This window comes from Marmota monax, unplaced genomic scaffold, assembly GCF_021218885.2.
Source record: "Marmota monax isolate L192 unplaced genomic scaffold, Marmota_monax_Labrador192_F-V1.1 WCK01_AAM20220418_F8-fsc00116, whole genome shotgun sequence".
NCBI classification, from domain to species: domain Eukaryota; kingdom Metazoa; phylum Chordata; class Mammalia; order Rodentia; family Sciuridae; genus Marmota; species Marmota monax.
The window spans coordinates 1,193,898-1,214,419 of NW_026695220.1; the positions used below are offsets into that span (position 1 = coordinate 1,193,898).

The window sequence follows — 20,522 nt, forward strand, 5'->3', positions numbered from 1 at the left end:
TCGGGGCCACAAGCGAGGCTGGGTGTTCAGGGGTGCCCCCCGCCCCGGTTTCGGGTTCTGCGGCCCGAGTCCGCTGCGGGAGGCAGCCGCCAGCTCAGGACCTCCCCTTTCTGCGGCGGCCTGGCGGCGTCTCAGGCCCGGGCCCCACCGGCCCCTCGGCGAGCCCCCTCTCCGACTCGTACCCTTGCCGCAGGCGGTGCGCCTGTCCTTCTTTGGCCACGCGGCAGCTGCGGAGTCGGCGCGTCTGCCCGGGCCGCCCCCACGGGCGTCAGAGGGGAGGCGGGCGCCCCGCGCGGTGACGGCGACGCCCGCGGCCCCGGGAGCGCTCTGCTCGCCACCGCCGGAGAGGCCGGTGACCTCTCTGCCGCCCCGCCTCGGAGGCTCAGATGGCTCAGGCGAAGATCAACGCCAAAGCCAACGAGGGGCGCTTCTGCCGCTCCTCCTCCATGGCCGACCGCTCCAGCCGCCTGCTGGAGAGTCTAGACCAGCTGGAGCTCAGGTGAGCCGCCGAGCCCTCGCGGGCGGCGCGGGCAGAGGCCGCGGGCGTCCCGGGCCCAGTCCCGGGCAGGCTGCGGCGGGACGGGTTGCTTGTTGCGATTTGTTGTGGGTGGAGAGGATGCAGTTTGTTTCGTAGCGGATATTCCTCCCCTGGTCGGAGAGAAAAATGCATCCGATTCAACTAAACCTGTGAGCGCGGTGGCCACGTTCTCACTAATACACCTGGACGTGCGTTTGGGAGCACAGAAAAATCAGAAGAGATGGTGACATCACTAGGGATTAAGACGGCACCTTGGGTCTATAGAAATTCTAGAACCTTCTGCGTGGTCCCAGCTTCCTTAAGCTTAAATGTTTCCCAATTATGCACTTTTAAAGGAGGCAGCAGTTTCTAGTGGCTCCTGGTGTGTTATGAGGGGTTTTTTTGCTCCAAAACACTTGACAGCAAAAAAGAAAGGTGAGTTGGGGGGCCAGGAATCCCCTCTAGAGCCAGAGTTAGAGAGGGGTGAGATAAACCCAAGGGATGAACGCAGTTGGCTTGTACTCCCCTAACCTCCTGTATGGTACTCAGCCAGTCCCTTAGTCTCAGTATTTATTGAGCACCCCCTAGCATGGAAGATACTGCTCACACCTTTAAAGTGCCAGTCCTTGGCCTAAAAGTGCGAAAAGGTAGTATCTTCATCTGCTTATGGTTTTACTAAGAAATCAGACTTGTATAGAATTTCTTTATTTCATTGGTTAGAATTTTCTAAATAATTGAGTATTAGTAAATTTTGAAAACATTTTTCTTTAACTGTGTTTGCCAAATTTTATGTACTTAATGTGAACGTTTTTAAACATCCTGTAAATATCTCTGAAATTACTGTGTAAATTTTTTAAAAATACTTATTTTTTTTAGTTATAGGTGGACACAATATCTTTATTTTTATGTGGTGTTGAGGATTGAACCCAGTGTCTCACGAATACAAAGCAAAAGCCACAATCCCAGCTCCATTGTGTAAATTTTTATTGTACGCAGGTATAAATAATGAAAATCTTGCTAAGGCACCTGCTGTCTCCTGAAACTGCATAGTTTTTTTGCCAGGTTCTGGATAAAGATAGGAGAATGTGAGCCAGAAAGCTTAAGAAGCACTTGCCTGTGTCTTTATCTCCCTGTAATCATAAGGCAAAACACCCCACATAACACATTAATAACCACAGTATCTCCTGGCATTTTAGGTATTTGTTACTACTGGGAGAAAAGTTTTAGAAAGTGAGAAATTTTCCACCTACAGCATTTTTATGAACTGCACCAGATAGAGAAACTAGGGCCCTGCACCTGGTTCTGGGAATCTGCTCAGAATGAGACAAATGGAAGGGAGAGGTAATGCTGTTTAAGGGATCTCACAAAAATATCAACTCACCTGCTCACTGGCAGAGAAAGTGGAGCAAAATTGGGGAACTACAGATCAGTGGTCCCAGCTACTGATCAAAAGCCCTCTGAGGAATAGTTCTTATCTTGTAGCAGTGATCCACAGTCTTTAGATCTTTGAGAATATTCTCAATCATTTCAGTCTCTCTTGGATAGTCAGAAAACTGTTTTCTTAAAGCCTTGAGGAGGATGTTTTCGCCTCTTTGCTTCAAGCTGAGTCATTGTACTCAAACTTGAATTAATGCCTCCCATGTATGTGGTATGTACATAAGTACTCTGAGTGCTTCTTTTTAAAAGCAAACCTCTGATTTTGAGTATTATTATATTCTAATGTTTAATTAATGAAAATAACTTGCTTAACATTTGCACCAAAGAGGAAAACCTAATTAATATGTGTCTAATTGTCCATTTTAAGGAATTTTTTATTCTTCCTTTAAAAAAGTAATACTGAAAAGTAAAGAAGTATTTCAGAAGGTAAGCAAAAACAGAAAAATGCTAATGCTGCTCCCATTAATTCTTTTTTCTCTTTTTGAAGCTATAAGGGCAGTGTCACAGACCCCTACACTATTAAAAACTAGACTTGTGCCCAGGGGGAGATTGACTTTTAGAAAAACACATGAAACTTATATGTAATTTTGCTTTTCTACTTTGATTTCATATTAATTATGACTTTAAAGTAGTAGGCTGGGTAAACAGTGTAGTCTGTACCTAATTCCTCATCCACACTGATTCTGCTGGTTGTGGAAGAAACTTCTTCCATCTATGAAACTAAAAACAGGATTATACCAAATGCTCTATGACTTGGGGTATAAACTGGCCTATAAGATGTTTAAAATGCCTTAAATTGTTTGGCCATGGTCTACAGACTTAAAGCTTGCCATTGGTTTCTAATATTTTTATTACGCTAGCCTTTAAAAATCTTTTTTCCCCCGTCAGTTCATCTCCTTTACTTCCTCTTAATAAACCAATTCTGTGGAATCTGAAGTTCACATTTGCCTGTGGCTCAAGACACCCTGCTTATTATTGCTATTTCTAACAGTAATAATAACTTAGAAATAATATGTTAACATTTACTCATTTAATGAGCACTGTCTAAATATCTATATATAATGCCCCATGCTATTATCTCCAATCTACAGATGAGAAATTGAGGCTAACACATAGATGACTTGTCTAAAGTCACACAGCTAAAGAGTAGTGGACTTCAAATTTGAACACTGGAAGACTGGCTCTCCAGGCTCTAACACTTTGTGCCTGAATTTTCTTAAATATGTCCTGTTCCATAATGTTGGGTTGGTGTATGAATGGATATATGATTTTACTAAAAATGATGAAAATTATATTAAACTTCCATTCAATAAAAACTAAACACCCACTGTGTGACAGGCGTAGTGACTCCTAGAAGGCCCAGGGAGAAAAGGAAAATGTTTAGGGGATGGGTATTAGAGACTGGCAGAGGGGAAATAGGGAGATTGGCTTTTGTCACATTCCCCCAAACTAATCATAGTCATTCCTTCCTTTGTCACATCAGCTGTGGGCACAGCTGGGAAATGAAGGGTTGGGCAGGAGATGAAGTGTATCATTCCTGTGGCTTAAAGTTTCTCAGCACTTAAAGTCTGTCATGGTGTGTGAAATGTTCCAGGACTCAAAAAGCAAGATAACATCATAGTTAATTCTGCATAACAGCCTATAATTTAAAAGAACACGTTCCATAAAAATTGTCATTGAAAACTTAGAAACCTTTGAGGTAGGAGAAGGGCACATATTATTATCTCTTAGAAATGAGGGAACTAAGGTCTAGAGGGATTAAATGGCTTGCCTGAGGCCTCGTTACTGATGAGTAGCTATTAACACGAAAATACCCATCCATTTTTTATACCAGTATCTTGATAGTGAATGAACTTTAACGTTAAAAAAATATATTTTTAGTTGTAGATGAACACAATGCCTTTATCTTATTTATTTTTATGTGGTGCTGGGGCTCAAACTCAGTCCCTCACTGTGCTAGGTTATAGTCCCAGCCCAAACTTTAATATTTTAATGATTAGAAAAACACTTCAATTTTTTCACATTGCCCAAAATATTAAGGGAATATTGTTGCAGTTTTTTAAAATGCAGGAGTATCAAATAAGATACTGTTTTGGAAATTATTTCTTTCAGATAAATCATAATGTGAGCATTTCCCATTTTCCCTCCATTTGATGAAAAACGAATTCTTGTTATTAATTAAATGAGTTTGTGGTGATGGTAAGTACATAATAACTGCTGTGAAGCTGATGTATGCCAGCACCAATTCTAAGCACATCATACATATGAAAAAAAAAAAAATATATATATATATATATATTTTTTTATTTTTAAAAAAATCACTGCACCAGTCACTGCATTAAACTCATCACCTCTTTACTTCATTTAGTCATAGCCACCATCTCCTCATTATCCCTTTTTCATAGGTGAGGGAATTGTAGCCAAGAGTGAATAAGTACTCAAAGCCATATAGCCAGAAAGTGGCAGCACAAGACAGTTTTCACTGCACACTTTATTAGCTAAGGTATCAGTAGCTCCAGGTTAGGTGTGCACCTTTCCCAAGTCTCCCACCAATTTGTCTTTTTGATACCTAAGCTGCAGAAATTTTGTATGGTGCCCAAGACCTGGGGACTACCTTAGGTTGCATACACTCCAGTTTTGTCCTCAGTAATATTCCGATGAAAGTGGGGCTTTTGTTTGTTTGTTTGTCAAAGCCTGCTTAGAAGTCCATTTCAGTGGGGCAACCTGTAATCCCAGTGATTTCGGAGGTTGAGGCAGGAGGATTGCAAGTACAAGGCCAGTCTCGGTAACTTAGCAAGACCCTGTCTCAAAGTAAAAGAAAGCTGGGGGCTGAGGTTGTGGCTCAGTGGTAGAGTGCTCGCCTAGCATGCATGAGGCACTGAGTTTGATCCTCAGCACCACATAAATATAAAATAAGGATATTGTGTCCACCTAAAACTAAAAAATAAATATTAAAAAAAAAAAAAAAGCTGGGATGGTAGAGCACTCCTAGGTTCAGTCCCCAGGATTGGGGTTGAAGGGGGTGGGGGAGTCTGCTTAGTTGTGATTTAACATGGAGAGTTTTCCAAGAGCACAGCCCAGACCAGCCTTGATGTGAGGATAAGTTCTTTCCCAATTTGGACATGTAGCTGCTTCCAAGATCTGTTAGTAAATACAGAACTGCCCTTTGCCGCCAAGAGAAGTGTTGTCAGATGAGATACTAAAAGCATGAAGGAAAAAGTGAGGTGGCCCAAGTGAGATGAAACCAGAGTTCCAGAAGAAAATAATTGAAAGGGAGACAGGAATATTCAAGGATACAATAGCTAAGAATTTTCTGGAATTAATGAAAAAGCTATAGACAAATCTATACTAGCTGATAAACAGTACAAATACTACTGCTACTACTATACTACACAGATGAACAATGCCAAAGGTGTTAATTACCTCAAGGGAAAGGAAAGAGGAGTTGTTAAGGAAAAAGTTCCTGTCAAAGGGGCTTTGGGTTTTGGAAAAGATCACCTAGTAGATAAGGGTCTAAGGGTCGGGGGAGAGAAGGTTGCAGGAAGAAGGAAGAGTAAAAAGTAAAAAGCCCCTGGTGCCAACACCCCTGGAATCCATATTTTGAAGAATGGCAGTTTACTTTTGCCTTGAAAGGGAAAAGGTACAAGAAGTTCTTTAAAGATCAAATCTGTTTTTTTGCGAGGAAAAGGCCCTGGCACTTTCTGTTCTGTATAAAGAAGTTTTATGGGGGAAAAAAAAATCCCCCATAAATAGAGTTCTAGCTAATTTCATTTGGTCTTATTCATTGATAAAATTTCTCTTTATATGACATATTTACATTTTTTCTACATTTTTCTTTTAATCTGTTAACAATTCCACAAACTCACTATTGTATGTACAGCCTGCCTTGTAGCATTCAATTCTGTCTTTATCATCTTACATGTGAATACAAACTCAGGAGTGTTTAAAAAATTTATTATTCTCATTTACCAATCACATGATTCTTTTGTGTCAGTTATCTAAATATTAGTCATGGTGTGTTTAGTATAAATATTTCATTAGTGGCTACTAAGTCTCTTTCACATATATCTGTGAGACTTTGTAAAATATTTGAATAAATGGTGAGTGGTGCAGGAAGAGGGCCTGATACTGTATTATTACCACTTTATGGAATATTATGTTTGATTGTGTCTTCCAGCCAGATTTGTCACATAAGATTCTTACCAGCTCTTTGCTTTTACTGGTTCCTATAAACACAGAATCCTACACATATTTAATATCTTGAAGAATAACCATGCTGTGGTTATATAGCCTTTCAGTGCTATTTTGGGGTATAACAGGTGGGTGAGTGGATGGAAAAAAAGCATGTGCGGGGCTGGGGAGAGAGGTGAGGGATCCTTTCACAGAATTGACATGCCAAAATATTGGTGAGGTTGTTCCTTCTGTGCCCACTTTAGGCACAATCTAGGTTAGATCTCCCATGATCCTGTATTTCTAGGATCATCCAAATTCTGAGGATAAGTCTGACACTGTCATTTTACAAGATTTGGTACCTTAGTTACTGTAACCTTTCAAAAGCAAATGTCAGACAACTTTTAATTATGCAACATGTTATTTTTTTCTTCCTGCTTTCATGATTCTGTCACCTAGTTTTTTAGTGAATGGGCATGTTCTTGTGTTTGTGTAGTGAAGGAGGCATGTGTGTCTAGTTGAAGGAGGTGGAGAAAGAAGTGCTTCTATAGTTTGATCAGGGCTTTACACCAAAAACCTACCAAAGCTTGCCTTTAAATCTGTGAAAAAGACAAAAGATGCTCCCAACACCACCACCATTTCATATAGTACCAGAGGACCTTAGTACTACAAAGGAAAAAACAAGAGCTATTTGGATTGGAAAGGAGAAGACACAAGCGGTCTTTTTTTTCTTTTTTCGCCAATGATATGATCATCATCCTAGAAGAACCAAGAGAATCAACAGAGACACCATTAAAATTAATAAGTATAAATCAAGGATTCCAGTTACAATCTTGAACCTATAAAAACAGCATTTTTTGAACTAACAGTCATTGATTAGAAATGTAATTGGAGTTATCCACAACATCAATGATATCTACAATGTATCTAGAACACTCAAAGAGTCCACAAGGCTACTATGGAGAATTTTTCAAAACTCTAATAAAGAATATAGAAGATCACTAAATGAAGAGATGTATCATACCCCTGAGAGAAATGACTCTTATTATAAAGATGTCAAATTTCTCCCAATTTTTTTTTAGAACCCAGTAAACTTACTGAACAGTTTGTACAATGGAAAAAGGTCCCATTAAATAGCTATCTTTAAAGAAAATTGGGCAGTTGGGGGAGGCTACTCTACCAAATATTAAGGCAAAATGCAAGACTGGGGTTATGGCTCAATAGCAGAGTGCTTGCCTCACACATTTGAGGCACTGGGTTCAATTTTCAGCACCACATAAAAATAAATACATAAAATAGAGATATTACGTCCATGTATAATTTAAAAATTTTTTAAATGGGTGTTGGTATAAAAACAGTTAAATACACTAATATATGGAATACAGATTTCAGAAATAACAAAACTGTAGGGAAAGATGAATTTTGTGGTAAATAATTTGAGGGGAAATGTCTATTTGGATAAAATAAATAAAATATTTATGTAACCACATATAAGAATGGGTTCTAGTGGATTAAATATGAGAAAGATAAAACTATGAACTTAATGGAGCAAAATATTTTATGACCTAGGGGTGTGGGAAAGGCCTTAAACAAAACTTCAAAGCATAAACCACAAACGAGAGACTAACCCATCCCATCATCATAAGGACCTCATAACTGGGCATTGTGGCATATGTGTAAAATCCCAGCTGTTGGGGAGGCTGAGGCAAGAGGCTTTTGAGTTTGAGACCAGCCTGAGCAACTTAGCATCTCAGAAAAAAAGAAAAAGAAAAAAACCCAGGATCTCAAATGAAGGCAATCCCAGACTAGGTTCACATATGACAAGATGAAAGCAGTTGCCAACCAGAAATTAATATGCAAATTCTCAGGCCCATAGGGGACATGTTGTCAACTTTAAGTGTTATTGCCTTAATGAGAAGATGGTAGACAACCTGAGCGCCCATCTCTGGGAATGGACAGGCAACATCAGGTGTTTATACATATACAGTAATTAGAAGCTACTGCTTAGACATACACCCAAAATCCTGGATTATTCTGAACAAAATGGAAATTTTAAAAATGGGATAAGGTATAGATTTAAAATATGCAAATATACAAATAATACAGATTTTGTAATAACAGAGAAACAACAAATAGAATAATTGTTCTATGGGCAGAGATGAAAGTGGGAGTGAAGTAAGTGAATTAAAAAAAGTAGAAAAATGAAATGTTTAAAAAGGTCTAAAGAAATTTTAAAATGCATTCCTAATAACCTTTAAGACTGACTTGGATTGAATGAGAAAATGAAGAAAATTAATAAAAAGAACACCGTCCATGTAATTAATGACTGTTTTGTTTCCCCAATTTACATAGGGTTGAAGCTTTAAGAGAAGCAGCAACTGCTGTTGAGCAAGAGAAAGAAATCCTCTTGGAAATGATCCACAGTATCCAAAATAGCCAGGACATGAGGCAGATCAGTGACGGTGAGAGCCATTTCCACAGAAGGGGGCTCCTCTCTTACACTGCTTTAGGGGATTTGTGATAAGCATGGGCCAGTTTTTGCCCGACTTCTGGTATGCATACACTAGGCTTCAGTATTTCACGTGAGCTACATCGAGCAGCTGTGGCTGTCAATTACAGCAGCCACTTATGTAGAGATCATTGTTCCTATGTGCTGCCTACCCCAGATCTGGAAAAGGCCTGAAAGCTCCAGAAGAGTGGGGCCCAAGCCATAAGGCCATGTGTCTCCTGTCAGGTTCACACTCTTAACTTCAATTTTTCCAAGTTCCTGGACTCGGAAAAGCAGAGGATAAAGCAGAGAATAAAGGGGAAAGTGAAGGCAGAGGAGAGCAAAAAAGAGATGAATTGAGGTGTAAGTTAGAGAGGAAATGGAGAAAATTCAGAGGAAAGGTAAATTTCAGGACCAAAAGAAGACACTGATGTGCTGTCCTCTTCATTTGAAGAACGCCACTGCCTGTGGAGGAATAGGGCCCTGGGGTGTTCTTCCCTTGGCATTGGATTCCCAACTGGGTTCCTTTGGTGCTCCACGGGGTAAGCCAGTGGGTCATAGAACAGTAAGCTTAACTTCAGATCCAAACTGGTAAACATCCACAGTGGGTCATGATCTAGTTTGTCTCTTCATTATTGTGGCCCAAGGTCATGAGTTAGGAATGAGGTTATAGGACAAAGAGGAGATCATGGGCTTTTTTATATAGTGCACTGTTGACAGAGCCCTGTTTACCATCATTGCCTCCTTGTGCCAGCCACGATTCGGGACCTCTGATCTTCCTCAGACTGCCTGGAGGGGATGAAGTCAGTGCTTGGTTTTGAGGCCAGCTTATTCTCTACTGTCATGGCTCTGACTCCTTGGCCACACCTGCACACCCTCATATGGTACAGTCTCATAACCACAGCTCTACCCAGCACAAACCCTAGTATGCTCCTTGCTCACAATGATGTGATTGTTCTTCATCTCAGACACAAACCTGCACACACTTGTGCAGACATGTGAACCTGAGAAGTCATTTGGTACACTGTCACAGATTTTCAGAGAAAGGTACTCTGTGACCTCTAGTATTTCGTCTGTTAATCTTACATGCTGTAGTTTTAGTCTTCACCTTAAAATTTTCACAGCACAAGTTCTTATAGAAAATAAATCTAGCCATAAATGAATGCCTTAGTGTTCTTGACATGAATAAGCTTGTGTCCCATATTGATTGATATTTCAAAACTTTTTATGTTTAGGAGAAAGAGAAGAATTAAATCTGACTGCAAACCGTTTGATGGGACGAACCCTCACCGTTGAAGTTTCAGTAGAAACAATTAGAAATCCCCAACAGCAAGAATCCCTAAAGCATGCCACAAGGATTATAGATGAGGTGGTCAATAAGTTTCTGGATGATTTGGGAAATGCCAAGAATCATTTAATGTCACTCTACAGTGCATGTTTGTCTGAGGTGCCACCTGGGCCTGTTGATCAAAAATTTCAATCTATAGTAATTGGCTGTGCTCTTGAAGATCAGAAGAAAATTAAGAGAAGATTAGAGACTTTGCTTAGAAATATTGAAAATTCTGACAAGGCCATCAAGCTATTGGAGCATTCTAAAGGAGCTGGTTCTAAAACTCTGCAACAAAATGCTGAAAGCAAATTTAAGTAGTCTTGAAACCTAAGGGTACCTACAAATGATATAAAAATAATAAGATGCTATTTTAGTTCTTTGTCAGGTATAACCACTTACTTGATACAGTTGTTTCAGATGAGGAAAATACTCCAGTGTTAACATTTTTGCAAATAATAATTAAAATTTAAAGTATTTTAATTATCTAGAAGTTTTTAGATTGAATTCTTATCTTGTACTAGGATCTAGCACTATATATTTTACTATTTTGTGGATGAATGAATACATAGTATGTAGAAAAAAATGTATTCGGCCGGGGTTAAAGCATTCCTGGACTTTGTCTGGCATGGAAACACACAGGCACATGAGCATTTAGTTAGCTAGAAATTCCTTACCCTAACAGTGTACACATGTGCAGCATGTACACACACACACACCCCACATACACACACGCAGTACACTCAAGTACTAAATACTGTGCTTAGAGGGATAAAAGGAATCACAACATAAGGACCTTTACCTGCATTTACATGATTATTTTGTTTTTAAGATTTGTGCATCTTACGGTACGAATGTATTTTGTACATACATGGCAACGTGAGAAAAAGCAGCTCTAATTTTGCAACAGTTGAACAATTATATGTCCACTTGATCTCTCAAATGCATTAGTTGTCTAAACTTTCAGTGTTGAACCTTGCCTTTTATTTTTTTCTTCCTTTAAGCCACTATAAAGGCTGCTTAATTGCAGTTTCAAAAGCTCTATTTTGTGTAGTGGTCCAACTTGTTGCTATTACTGCAACTTAACTAAGCTTTATCCTTTGTTTTTGATTTTTGTACAAATTCTCAGCAGGTGGATTTATTGGGTCAAGGGGTATATAGATTTTCATGGCCTAACACATATTTATAAATTGATAACTTTCATACAAAGAATTCAGAAATGTCTGTCTTCAGTAATTAAAGTGTAGTTATTTCACTGAAATTCTAGCATTGAGCCTTAAATTTTTCTAGTTGTAGACTTAAAACACCTGAATTTAATTTGCATCTTGCTTACTAACAAGGCTGACCAATGTATTGATCCTTCTTTTATAAATAAAGTATAGCACAACTTTGTTAAAATTAACTAGTGCTTTTGAGCACAACTTCCCCAAATACTGTGAAACAAATACTTCAACTCAATTTCTATTAGAATATAGGTAATCACAAAAAATATTCAGATTGATTTTATATATCTATATTTCTCAGTGCAAACAAGATTGAGCAGAATTTTCTGTACAAAAGATGCCAAGTTAGTTGGGGGTAGGGGTTAAAAAAAAAAAAAATGCCAAGTTAGATATACTGAGGACATTCACAGTTGATCTTTGCCAGCCCCAACTCTGCTCATTTAAGTCTTTCTATTTTGGGGAAATGTTAATTCTATCTGTGGCAATAGTTCTTGGTTTGTCAATGGATTCTGAGTTGCTGTCATCAGGTTGCACAGATGAAAAAAAAAAATTGTGCCACCTTGTTTTTTTAGCAGCTTTTTGAAAATTAAGAAAGGGATGATCAAGTTTTCCTCAGATTCTCTAGTGTTGTCAGTTTCGGAAAGCTCTTTCCCCTCTGGGTGGTACCCCCTGCCCTCTACCCTCCCATTCCATTCACTCCATATCAGTCCAGGACTTTCTCCTTCACAGATTATTGCTGTCATGCTTCCTTGACTTGTATTCTTTGCTACATGAGCCACATGATAGATAATGACAGATAATAGACTTGAAGGACACTTATAGAGTATGTTTTGACTTATCATAATCCAACACAATTTAAGAATGTAACATGCAATTTGAGGACAGCTCTTTGTCTCATTTCCATCCCTGTCTGTCCCAAGGCTTCTCCATAAAGCCTGCTTTCTGCCTTCATTTTTAATGATAGGCTTTCTGAAGTATGGTAGCTGGCAAACGGACCTGCAAAGGAGATGTTAACTCAAATTCATCAACTGAGGACAAAGTGAAAATCCACCTTGTTAAGTATGGCAAATATAGAACTGAGCTTTGTGGTGTTTTAATTTAGGGACTCTGATATTGAAAAAGTTCCTAGTGCTTTTAAGTGGGAAGGGGACCTTTAACAGCAATGAATTTGAACTTGAGGTTTCCAGTGGCCTTTGCCTTTCCACTGATGGATTCTCTCTTTAAAAAAAAAAAAATGTATTTAGTTGTAGATGAACACACAGTATCTTTATTTATTTTTATGTGGTGCTGAGGATTGAACCCAGTGCCTCACACATACAAGGCAAGCACTTTACCACTGAGCTACAGCCTCAGCCCTTCCACTATTGGATTCTCTAGGACACATGGTATCCTGTGAATGGGCTCTTCCTTTTCATTTAATGAAACATTAGTCAAGTATGATGCACAAGGACAAACACTTGAGTGCAGGCATGGTACCCTGTTGATGCAGCTCAGTCTAGCATTGACCAGAGTGCTTAGAATCTGCCCTAAAGAGGTTAACAACTAACGAAATTCTGTTTAATGTATTTATACCCTTTAAATGACTGATAAATGTGGAGACATTTCATATATGTGAAAATACTGTCTCTGAAGGCAGAATTTACAGTTACCCAAAGACACAAAATAAGGTAAAAGAGCTAAGAATCTTTGGAAAGAAAAGGCAACAAAGGTGTGAGTAAATGTAGGCTCAGCCACCTCTGTATTTGTGTGTGTGTGTGTGTACTCACACCAAAGAAGCCAAAGGAAAATGGATAAAACAGAAAACAGGCTCAGTACTACTGGGTTAATAAGCATCCCTGGAAGACGTAGCCTGAGTGCCCAACTCCATCTCTTACCAGCAGAGGGCCCAGGAGCATTTCCTTTAACAAGAATCTTGCCCTTTGCAACTGAAAAATCTGGGTTACAATGCTCCTTCAAGCTTTTATGTGTAAGAGATACCACATGCTCACATGTGGAAAAAACTTGTGAAATCAATTAGAACTGTATGGTTATTTTATACCACAAGACAAAGTAAATGTGTTATTTGGAGGACTGAAAGCCTCAGAACAAGACAAAATAAAAGCATGATATTGCTACAATGCTAGAAGAAACATCTATATGCCATGGTGCTACTAAGTTGCATTAAGTAACCACTATCAAAATGAATATATTCCATACTGATCCATGATCAGGAGTATGAACTATTTTTAGGTTATTTTTATTTTTAAAGAAGTCACATTATACCTTTTACTACTGAGTTTCACCTTGGTGATAACATCACACATATCACATGAAATTCTAGCTTTGAAATGCATGGGTTTTTTTTAATTATTATTGGAATTCATCTCCACTGAAATTTTAATCAAATATCACATTTTAAATTAATCTTAAGGGCATAACTGCTACTCAATACAAATTCATACAAGTGGTTTTCCATTTAAATTTACAAAAGTATTATTTATTACTCACAAAAAACATAGAAGTGGTTCAGTTTTCCTTTTAATCCAGTTTTTATTTTTAAAATACCATTTACCAACATTCTGTTAGAGATACTTAAAGAAAGCCAAAAAGGGGCACTAGCTGGTAAAAGAGTATCATAGTCAGATTACCCAGTTACTCATGTGTTTGATGACTGGGTATCTTAAAGACTACTGGGGTTTTAAATATTTTTTGTTGTTGTTGTTTACAAACAAATTCAATTTTATGTAGATATACAAGTTTTATATATGAAAGCCTAAAGAGTGACAATAAGTACACAATATTCATAATTACTGAGGAAATCTACCTGTTTATCAAATGACTGTGCAACGAAAGACAAGCTTTCACCACATCAGTTCATTTTGTTTTCAGAGAAATACACTAATGATATATTTCAGAAAATAATAACTATTTCAAAAGCTTTGAAAAAGAAGCTAACAATATCTTACATTAAAACAGTACAATGTTTGAAGTTAGAACATTGGGTTCTAAGGACAACTCCTCACTAGAAGATTTTCAAAAAAGGTCCCAGTCCCTAAAGCCCCAGGTGCAATGGAGTACATATTACTGAGATTTCTTTCTCAATGCATTGCCAACTTTGGAACAACCACATAGCTTCACTCCATAATGAAGAAAGTTGCTTGTCCTTTTTAATAGTGTTAAGCTTTATTCTGAAAAACCACGTGTGCTACCAATTTTGAACAGGTAAAAAGAACCTTTTAAAATATATTGCCTTATATGGACTATTTTGTACATACTATTTAATTCACAGGCAGAGACTGAAAAAGGAAACCAGAGGAACTGAAATATGGCAGTTGTTCCACAGCTATATGTCTGTATGCTAAAAATTACCCATAAAAGTAGACTGGAGCACAAATGCGTGCTAACCCAGAATCTTAGTCGTGTCTCTTTAGTATCCATAGTTTCATGATAAGTTAATAAAATTACTTTAAAGAGTAAAGGATCACAAAGGAAAAATATCAATCTTTAAAGTTTTAGAAGATTAAATTGAGAACTTAAATTTAACATATCACTGGTTTTCAGACCTTTTATTTTAAATGATTATGATTAGGTGTAAAATATAACAATGCCAAGTAAAAATTTAGGTCTCTTCAGTTCTCTTAAGGAAAAACAAGGATAAACCAAACATAACTACAATCATCATTGGAGATTACAGTTTTTATACAGAGAAGTAACACACATTTATCCACACAATTAATATGAAATTGAACTACAACACATTATATAACAAGAGACTTTTCTTATGATAAAGATCATGAGATTATTTGACACAAATATTTTTTGTGCAAAAATTAAAGAGTAAAAAAGATGCATTCCTTAGCAGGTTATCATTGTAAGAAGCTGAGTTTTTCCCCCAACACTTGTCCCACTGCCAGCAATGGGAGTGGTAACAACTGATGACATAAAAATAAACTTTTATATTACTTTGAAATAGATAATGCCGGATTATTTCAATATTATGAAAAGCAAACCTTTATACTTGATCACTTAACCAAGACATACTGCAGGAAATTCTACATGTTCTCAATATTCATCTGGACAAAAGGATGAGGGTGGTGCAGATGGAAGACTTAAAAAAAGAAAAATATATAAAACACATGTATTTAGTATAAATAATGAAAATGACTTCATGACACATTATTCAAGAGAAATTTTTGCATATTTTAAAATCCTGTAAAAAGGAGATATATTGAAATGGGTTAATTATATATTAAAAAACAACCACGGATGAATGATAATCAGAATTACAATCGATTACAGAGTTCATGCGATTATCTCTGTTTGAAAGGCTACTGTCCCAAGTCACAAAATTTATGCTCTGATACGTCCTTTCATATTAGATTGTTTCTTATATTATTCTGTATGTGGTGCTGACAGCTCTTGAGAAAGTGCTAAACAAACCAAAGGTTATAGAAATTTTTAAGCAAGAATGGTAAAATAATATATGAAAGTATGTAAACAAAAGGATGCTTCAGAGTTGCAGGTTATTATAAAATCCCTAACTTAGATTAGGACTAAAGATCATATTTTAAAAATAGTTAGCATACTCTTAAAAGTTCAAAGTTGGGTTCTCAGCAGCAAAAGGTGCTAGATGCACAAACTTTGAAGGACCTCCTGAATGACCGTGCATGAACAGTGTACCTTCTTGGGACTTGGCTAACCTATGACAGCATGAATGCACCATGTTTACAGTGACCACACAGAAAAGATTTTGCAATAAGTCTCATACCAGGAAGATGCTCTAGCAATAAAAATATTTATATTCCCCTTTTATCTGCCTATCAGAGAACTGCTTTTAAAAGACACTATAAACAATAAAAATTTTGATAGTAAAGCACTGTAAAAATTAGGTGATATTTTTGGCACAAAGCACATTTTAAATCTAAGCTCATTTTGCAAAATATATGTCAGGAACTTTTCATTTGAAAATAAAAACGTACACATTGTGTAAATGGTTTACAAATGAATTAATTAAAATCTACATTCCCTTAAATACTGCACATACCTTCAGTTTGCTTCAGTACCAGATATCTGCATGCACACTTCCACATTCTAATTTTTAGATATTGCACAAGTAACATTGCCAAAATACATACTAGTGCAGTCTGGTAAGATTTAGGGTTTGCCTTTCAGCATTATTTTTCCTAAGTATTCGGGTTCAACACTATTATCTAGAAAAGCTAGATGGCCAATTTCAGAAAAAGAATGCTTGTTTTCTTTTCCTTTATCCATATTAAAATCTGTACCAATATATTTAGGCATTGCATATATATTTTCCAGCATTTAAAATTCAGCAAAACCTGTTTTTGACATTTCGTAATAGCATTCCTTCAAAAACAGGAGAAGCCTCGTCTAATGTAAAAAAAAAAAAAAAAAAATTAAAATGAGTTCCACAGGGCAGTAATTTTTCCACCAAAGGTCTCACTCTACATTCTGAAAAGCACTGCAGAGCAATGTTTAAATCTGTCAGCTTTCAGAAAGCCATTAGGTACAAAGACTGCTAAAACACTTGTAGCATACTGTGACAGCTGGATGTGTTTCTTAGTGAAGTGTACAATATAATTCAACTTTTTCATCCCTAAAATATTTTAAGGTATGCTACAGCTGCTGAAAGGATTTCTGTTTTTCTTGGTCCTTTGTTTGTTAGGTCTAAGATTGATGACATCTCCACCATTAAGAGTACTTGAATTCTGACCCGAGTGACTTCCACCAGATGTATTAAAGACACCTGTATAAATTGAAGGAAAACACAGAGATTGATACACCCTAGTTACCTGTTGCATCCAGCTTATTAGTATATCAGAATATTTTTAAGTATTTATAATCATTTTCAGTTTTTATTATAATGAAGTATAAATAACAAAATATACTATCTTAACCTTTTTTAAGTGTGCAGTTTAGTGCTATTAAGGACATTCATAATATTATACAACCATCACCACCATCCATCTCCATGATCTTTGTGTCTTTAAAACTGAAACTCTAATACCTATTAACAATAACTCGACATTCTCCCTCCCATCAGCCCCTGGCAACTACCAATCTACTTTTTGTCTCTGTGACTTTGACTACTTCATATAAATGGAATCATACTGTGTTTTTTAGAGTCTGGCTTATTTCATTTAGTGTAATATCTTTGATTCATTCATATGATAGCATACTACAGAATTTCCTTGCTTTTTAAGGATAATATTTTATTGTATGTAGATAACATATTTTGTTTATCTTTATCCATTGAGATGTCAATGGGTATTTTAGTACTGAAAATTTTTTTTTGTGTGTGTGTGTATGCATGTTTTAATACGAATTTATGCATGGACAGTGTGCACTGTTAGTCCCAGCACTCGATACTGAGGCAGGAGGACTGATAGTTTAAGGCCAGCCTGGGCAACACGGAAAAATTTTAGCAGCCCATCTACAATTTAAAAAACGAATACACAGGGTACAAAGGAGGTCACAGTGAAGTGTTCCTTTTCATCACCCTACCTTGCCAGTTTTCTTTCACTGAGGCAAACATGTTAGCAGTTTTCCTTTGTATCCTTCCAGGGATATTTTATGCAGATGTAGTTAGAAACACACACACACACACACACACACATATATATCTTTTATCCTGTTCTACCCAAATTGTGGCATACACTACATGTCTTTTTCTACACACATCTTTTTCTATTTTCAAAATTTAGAATATGCAAATATAATCATTTTAATGACTTCATTTATTCATTATATACCACATAACTTCCTCAAGAATACCTGATCTGTACTTAACAACAGTACTTGTGAGAATTTATATTAATAATAACATTGCCATGTAAAAGCTGGTGTAATATAGATTTTTCCTATGTTGTCTAAAAAAGTGGTCTACAGCAACAGTAGATAAGAAGAGATGAACTAAACAGAAACCTTTTCTATTTTAATTCACATTTTGAACTATGCTAGTCACAAAACGTAAATCACACACAATTTATGAACTACTTAGCATGTATGATACACAAAACTCTGGGCCAGACACAATAAACAATATCAGGGATACAAACATGACCAATTTTGGCCCACAAGAAGTTTGCAACTTAATAAGTGAGATAAGACAGAATACAGATAAGTAATGCTAGAGACATTATATGTTAAGTGTCAGAAAGGAGAGACAAGATTTCATAGATGGTTCAAAGGAAGAACTAATTAAATTTGATTCATTCATATGATATCATAATACAGAATTTCATAAGAACGAAAAACTACATGAAAGTAGAACTGGACATCTGACAATGCCCTGGACTTTAATTTCTGTTCTGTTAGAGGAAAAGTATGAAGGCTGTGGCTTCAGCCAGATAAAAAGCTGAGAGATCTTTCTAGGTAATCCCTGAAGAATGAATTGTTCTTTGAAAAAAGATGGGAAAGAGAGGTCACTCTCAATATAAGTAACAAACGGCAGAACCCAGCAAATGGGGTGTATAGCGATGCATGAAGCTACAATGAGAATGGACAAACTGTCTTTAAATGTTGGCGTGAAGGCAATCAGTGAATTAGAAGGAGGCATGAAGGGGGCCAAGCAGACCAGACCATGCAACAGTCCTATCTTGTTCACAAGGCATTTGAGATGTCCAATGGCAGTCATATATGCAATAAAAATGGAAGAATAAAAAAAGCCAGAGCCAAGGAAAAAGGACAGAATATAGATAACAAAGTCCCTAAGAGACTACACAGAACTTCAGAACCAGCACATTTGGCTCTCATCTCCCTGGAAACCAACATACACCAACAGTTACTGTAAAAGAGAAGACAACACACTTGTTCTTTAGGCAATGCTAAAGTTCTGCTAGCATTTAACATGTAAAAGAAAAAACAATAGCCTTGCACAGTGACACACATCTGTAACTTCAGAGACTCTGGAGGCTGAGGCAGGAGGATCGCAAGTTCAAAGCCAGCCTCAGCAACTTAGCAAGGCCCTAAGCAACTCAGCAAGACCTTATCTCGAAATAAAATCTAAAAAAGGGATGGGAATGTGGCTCAGTGGCTGAGTGCCCCTGGGTTCATTCCCCGTAACAAAAAAAAAAAAGAAAAAATAATCAACAGGTAATAAGCAAGATAGGAAGAGAAAGGTTCTTAAAAGACAAGTATAGAATGAAAAGAACAAGTAATATAAAGCTCCTTTATATAAAGGATAGACCTTTATAAAAAAGTATTTACATCTCAATTTAACAAGAGATCTGATACTCTTAAATTTAATAATTTTCAATCTAACACTTTTAAATCACATTTTTAAAAGAAATGTGCACATTATATATAAAAAAGTAAATATAATAATGGATACAGAATAAATACCAGGTAAGCATGGGGAAAATTTTCCTGAGTACTTACCAATTTTGTTACTACTTGAATGCGTTAGTTCTGGATCCTCAGTTATTTGTTGTTTGAGTTTTTGAAGATATTTTTCAGCCAAGTATTTAAAAACTAGAAAACACACACACACACACACAGAGTCAATATGATTTATACCAATAAATGTATTATTTCATATTACTTATAATTTTATACTTACTAAATGAAGATAAAATTAAATTGACATTTAATCTAGTTAAAAATTCAACTTTCAAAAATTAACTGAGGGGGCTGAGGATGTGGCTCAAGCGGTAGCGCGCTCGTCTGGCATGTGTGCGGCCCGGGTTCGATCCTCAGCACCACATACAAACAAAGATGTTGTGTCTGCCGAAAAGCTAAAAAATAAATATTAAAAAAATTCTCTCTCTCTCTCTCTCTCTCTCCACTCTCTCTTTAAAAAAAAAAAAAAATTAACTGAGGGATATCTGAGAACAATGATAATACTAGAAAATAGTAAAGAAATGAAATACTATTTGTAGACATTGGCTATTCATTTTAAATATATGAGTAGCAGTTAATACTTAGCAACACCCAACTGATTCAGTCTTGAAGAAATGTCTAGTTTTTCAGGTGAAGAAACTACCCAGAATAAACACTGAAGCCACAACCTAGTTGCAATCTAATAAGTGACAATTCTGGAATGAGAAAAGTCATAATTTTCTTTCTCTAATCTCACTTTCTTAAACTGGGAAATATTATTAAACAAATTAAGGTCACTGTAACTACCTAATGAAATATCTATTACCAAGGAGTACTAAAACAGTTCAGTAATTTTTAAAAGGTATGCATGAAAAACATACATACACACACATTTATAACTTAAATTTTCAAAGATAATGATAAAACTTAAAGTACCACTATAAATTGCCATAGGGAATAAGTTTCAAGGACATTAATTAAATAACCAAGGACTTTTTAAATCAAAGAAGCAGAATGTCTTTAAATTTTACCTAACATTAG

The 20,522-nt window shown here is 36.8% G+C and overlaps 4 protein-coding genes across 10 annotated transcripts in view; 3 read left to right on the forward strand and 1 right to left on the reverse strand.

Moving 5' to 3' along the window:
• The window catches only part of Znf451 (zinc finger protein 451), a 93,290-nt gene extending 84,699 nt beyond the window's left edge, over window positions 1-8,591 (forward strand). For 2 of the 4 annotated variants that reach the window (XM_046432545.2, XM_046432549.2), the window contains exon 16: window positions 8,477-8,582. Coding sequence is in view for 1 of the 4 variants with exons in the window: in XM_046432550.2 (XP_046288506.1) it covers window positions 8,477-8,490 (14 nt within the window). In the remaining 3 variants the exon portion in view is untranslated. Of the gene's footprint in view, window positions 1-8,476 lie in introns of all 4 variants that reach the window. The other 2 variants (XR_009225728.1, XM_046432550.2) reach the window with 2 other exon arrangements.
• Window positions 360-20,522, forward strand: part of Prim2 (DNA primase subunit 2) — a 436,920-nt gene continuing 416,757 nt past the window's right edge. Inside the window, exon 1 of one of the 2 annotated variants that reach the window (XM_046432559.2) lies at window positions 360-499. The gene's annotated coding sequence lies outside the window, so the exon portion shown is untranslated. The remainder of the gene's footprint in view (window positions 500-20,522) is intronic. The other variant, XM_058575226.1, reaches the window with a different exon arrangement.
• Bag2 (BAG cochaperone 2) lies at window positions 367-10,425 on the forward strand. Its single transcript, XM_046432563.2, has 3 exons — window positions 367-499; window positions 8,477-8,586; window positions 9,848-10,425. Exons 1-3 carry the CDS (start codon window positions 387-389, stop codon window positions 10,258-10,260), a joined length of 636 nt encoding a protein of 211 aa, XP_046288519.1. The 5' UTR covers window positions 367-386; the 3' UTR covers window positions 10,261-10,425.
• The window catches only part of Rab23 (RAB23, member RAS oncogene family), a 31,691-nt gene continuing 25,848 nt past the window's right edge, over window positions 14,680-20,522 (reverse strand). For all 3 annotated transcript variants that reach the window (XM_046432562.1, XM_046432560.2, XM_058575227.1), the window contains exons 6-7: window positions 19,542-19,634; window positions 14,680-16,908 (exon numbers count right to left, since the gene is read on the reverse strand). In XM_046432562.1, coding sequence (XP_046288518.1) covers window positions 16,769-16,908; window positions 19,542-19,634 — 233 coding nt within the window. In that variant the 3' untranslated portion in view covers window positions 14,680-16,768. The remainder of the gene's footprint in view (window positions 16,909-19,541; window positions 19,635-20,522) is intronic.

Bases quoted from the DNA above. Each gene is read 5' to 3' on its own strand.
- Bag2 (XM_046432563.2), top strand. From the start codon at position 387: ATGGCTCAGGCGAAGATCAACGCCAAAGCCAACGAGGGGCGCTTCTGC. The intron at 500-8,476 runs GTGAGCCGCCGA...CAATTTACATAG, and splicing joins CTAGACCAGCTGGAGCTCAG to GGTTGAAGCTTTAAGAGAAG. The intron at 8,587-9,847 runs GTGAGAGCCATT...TTTTATGTTTAG, and splicing joins CATGAGGCAGATCAGTGACG to GAGAAAGAGAAGAATTAAAT.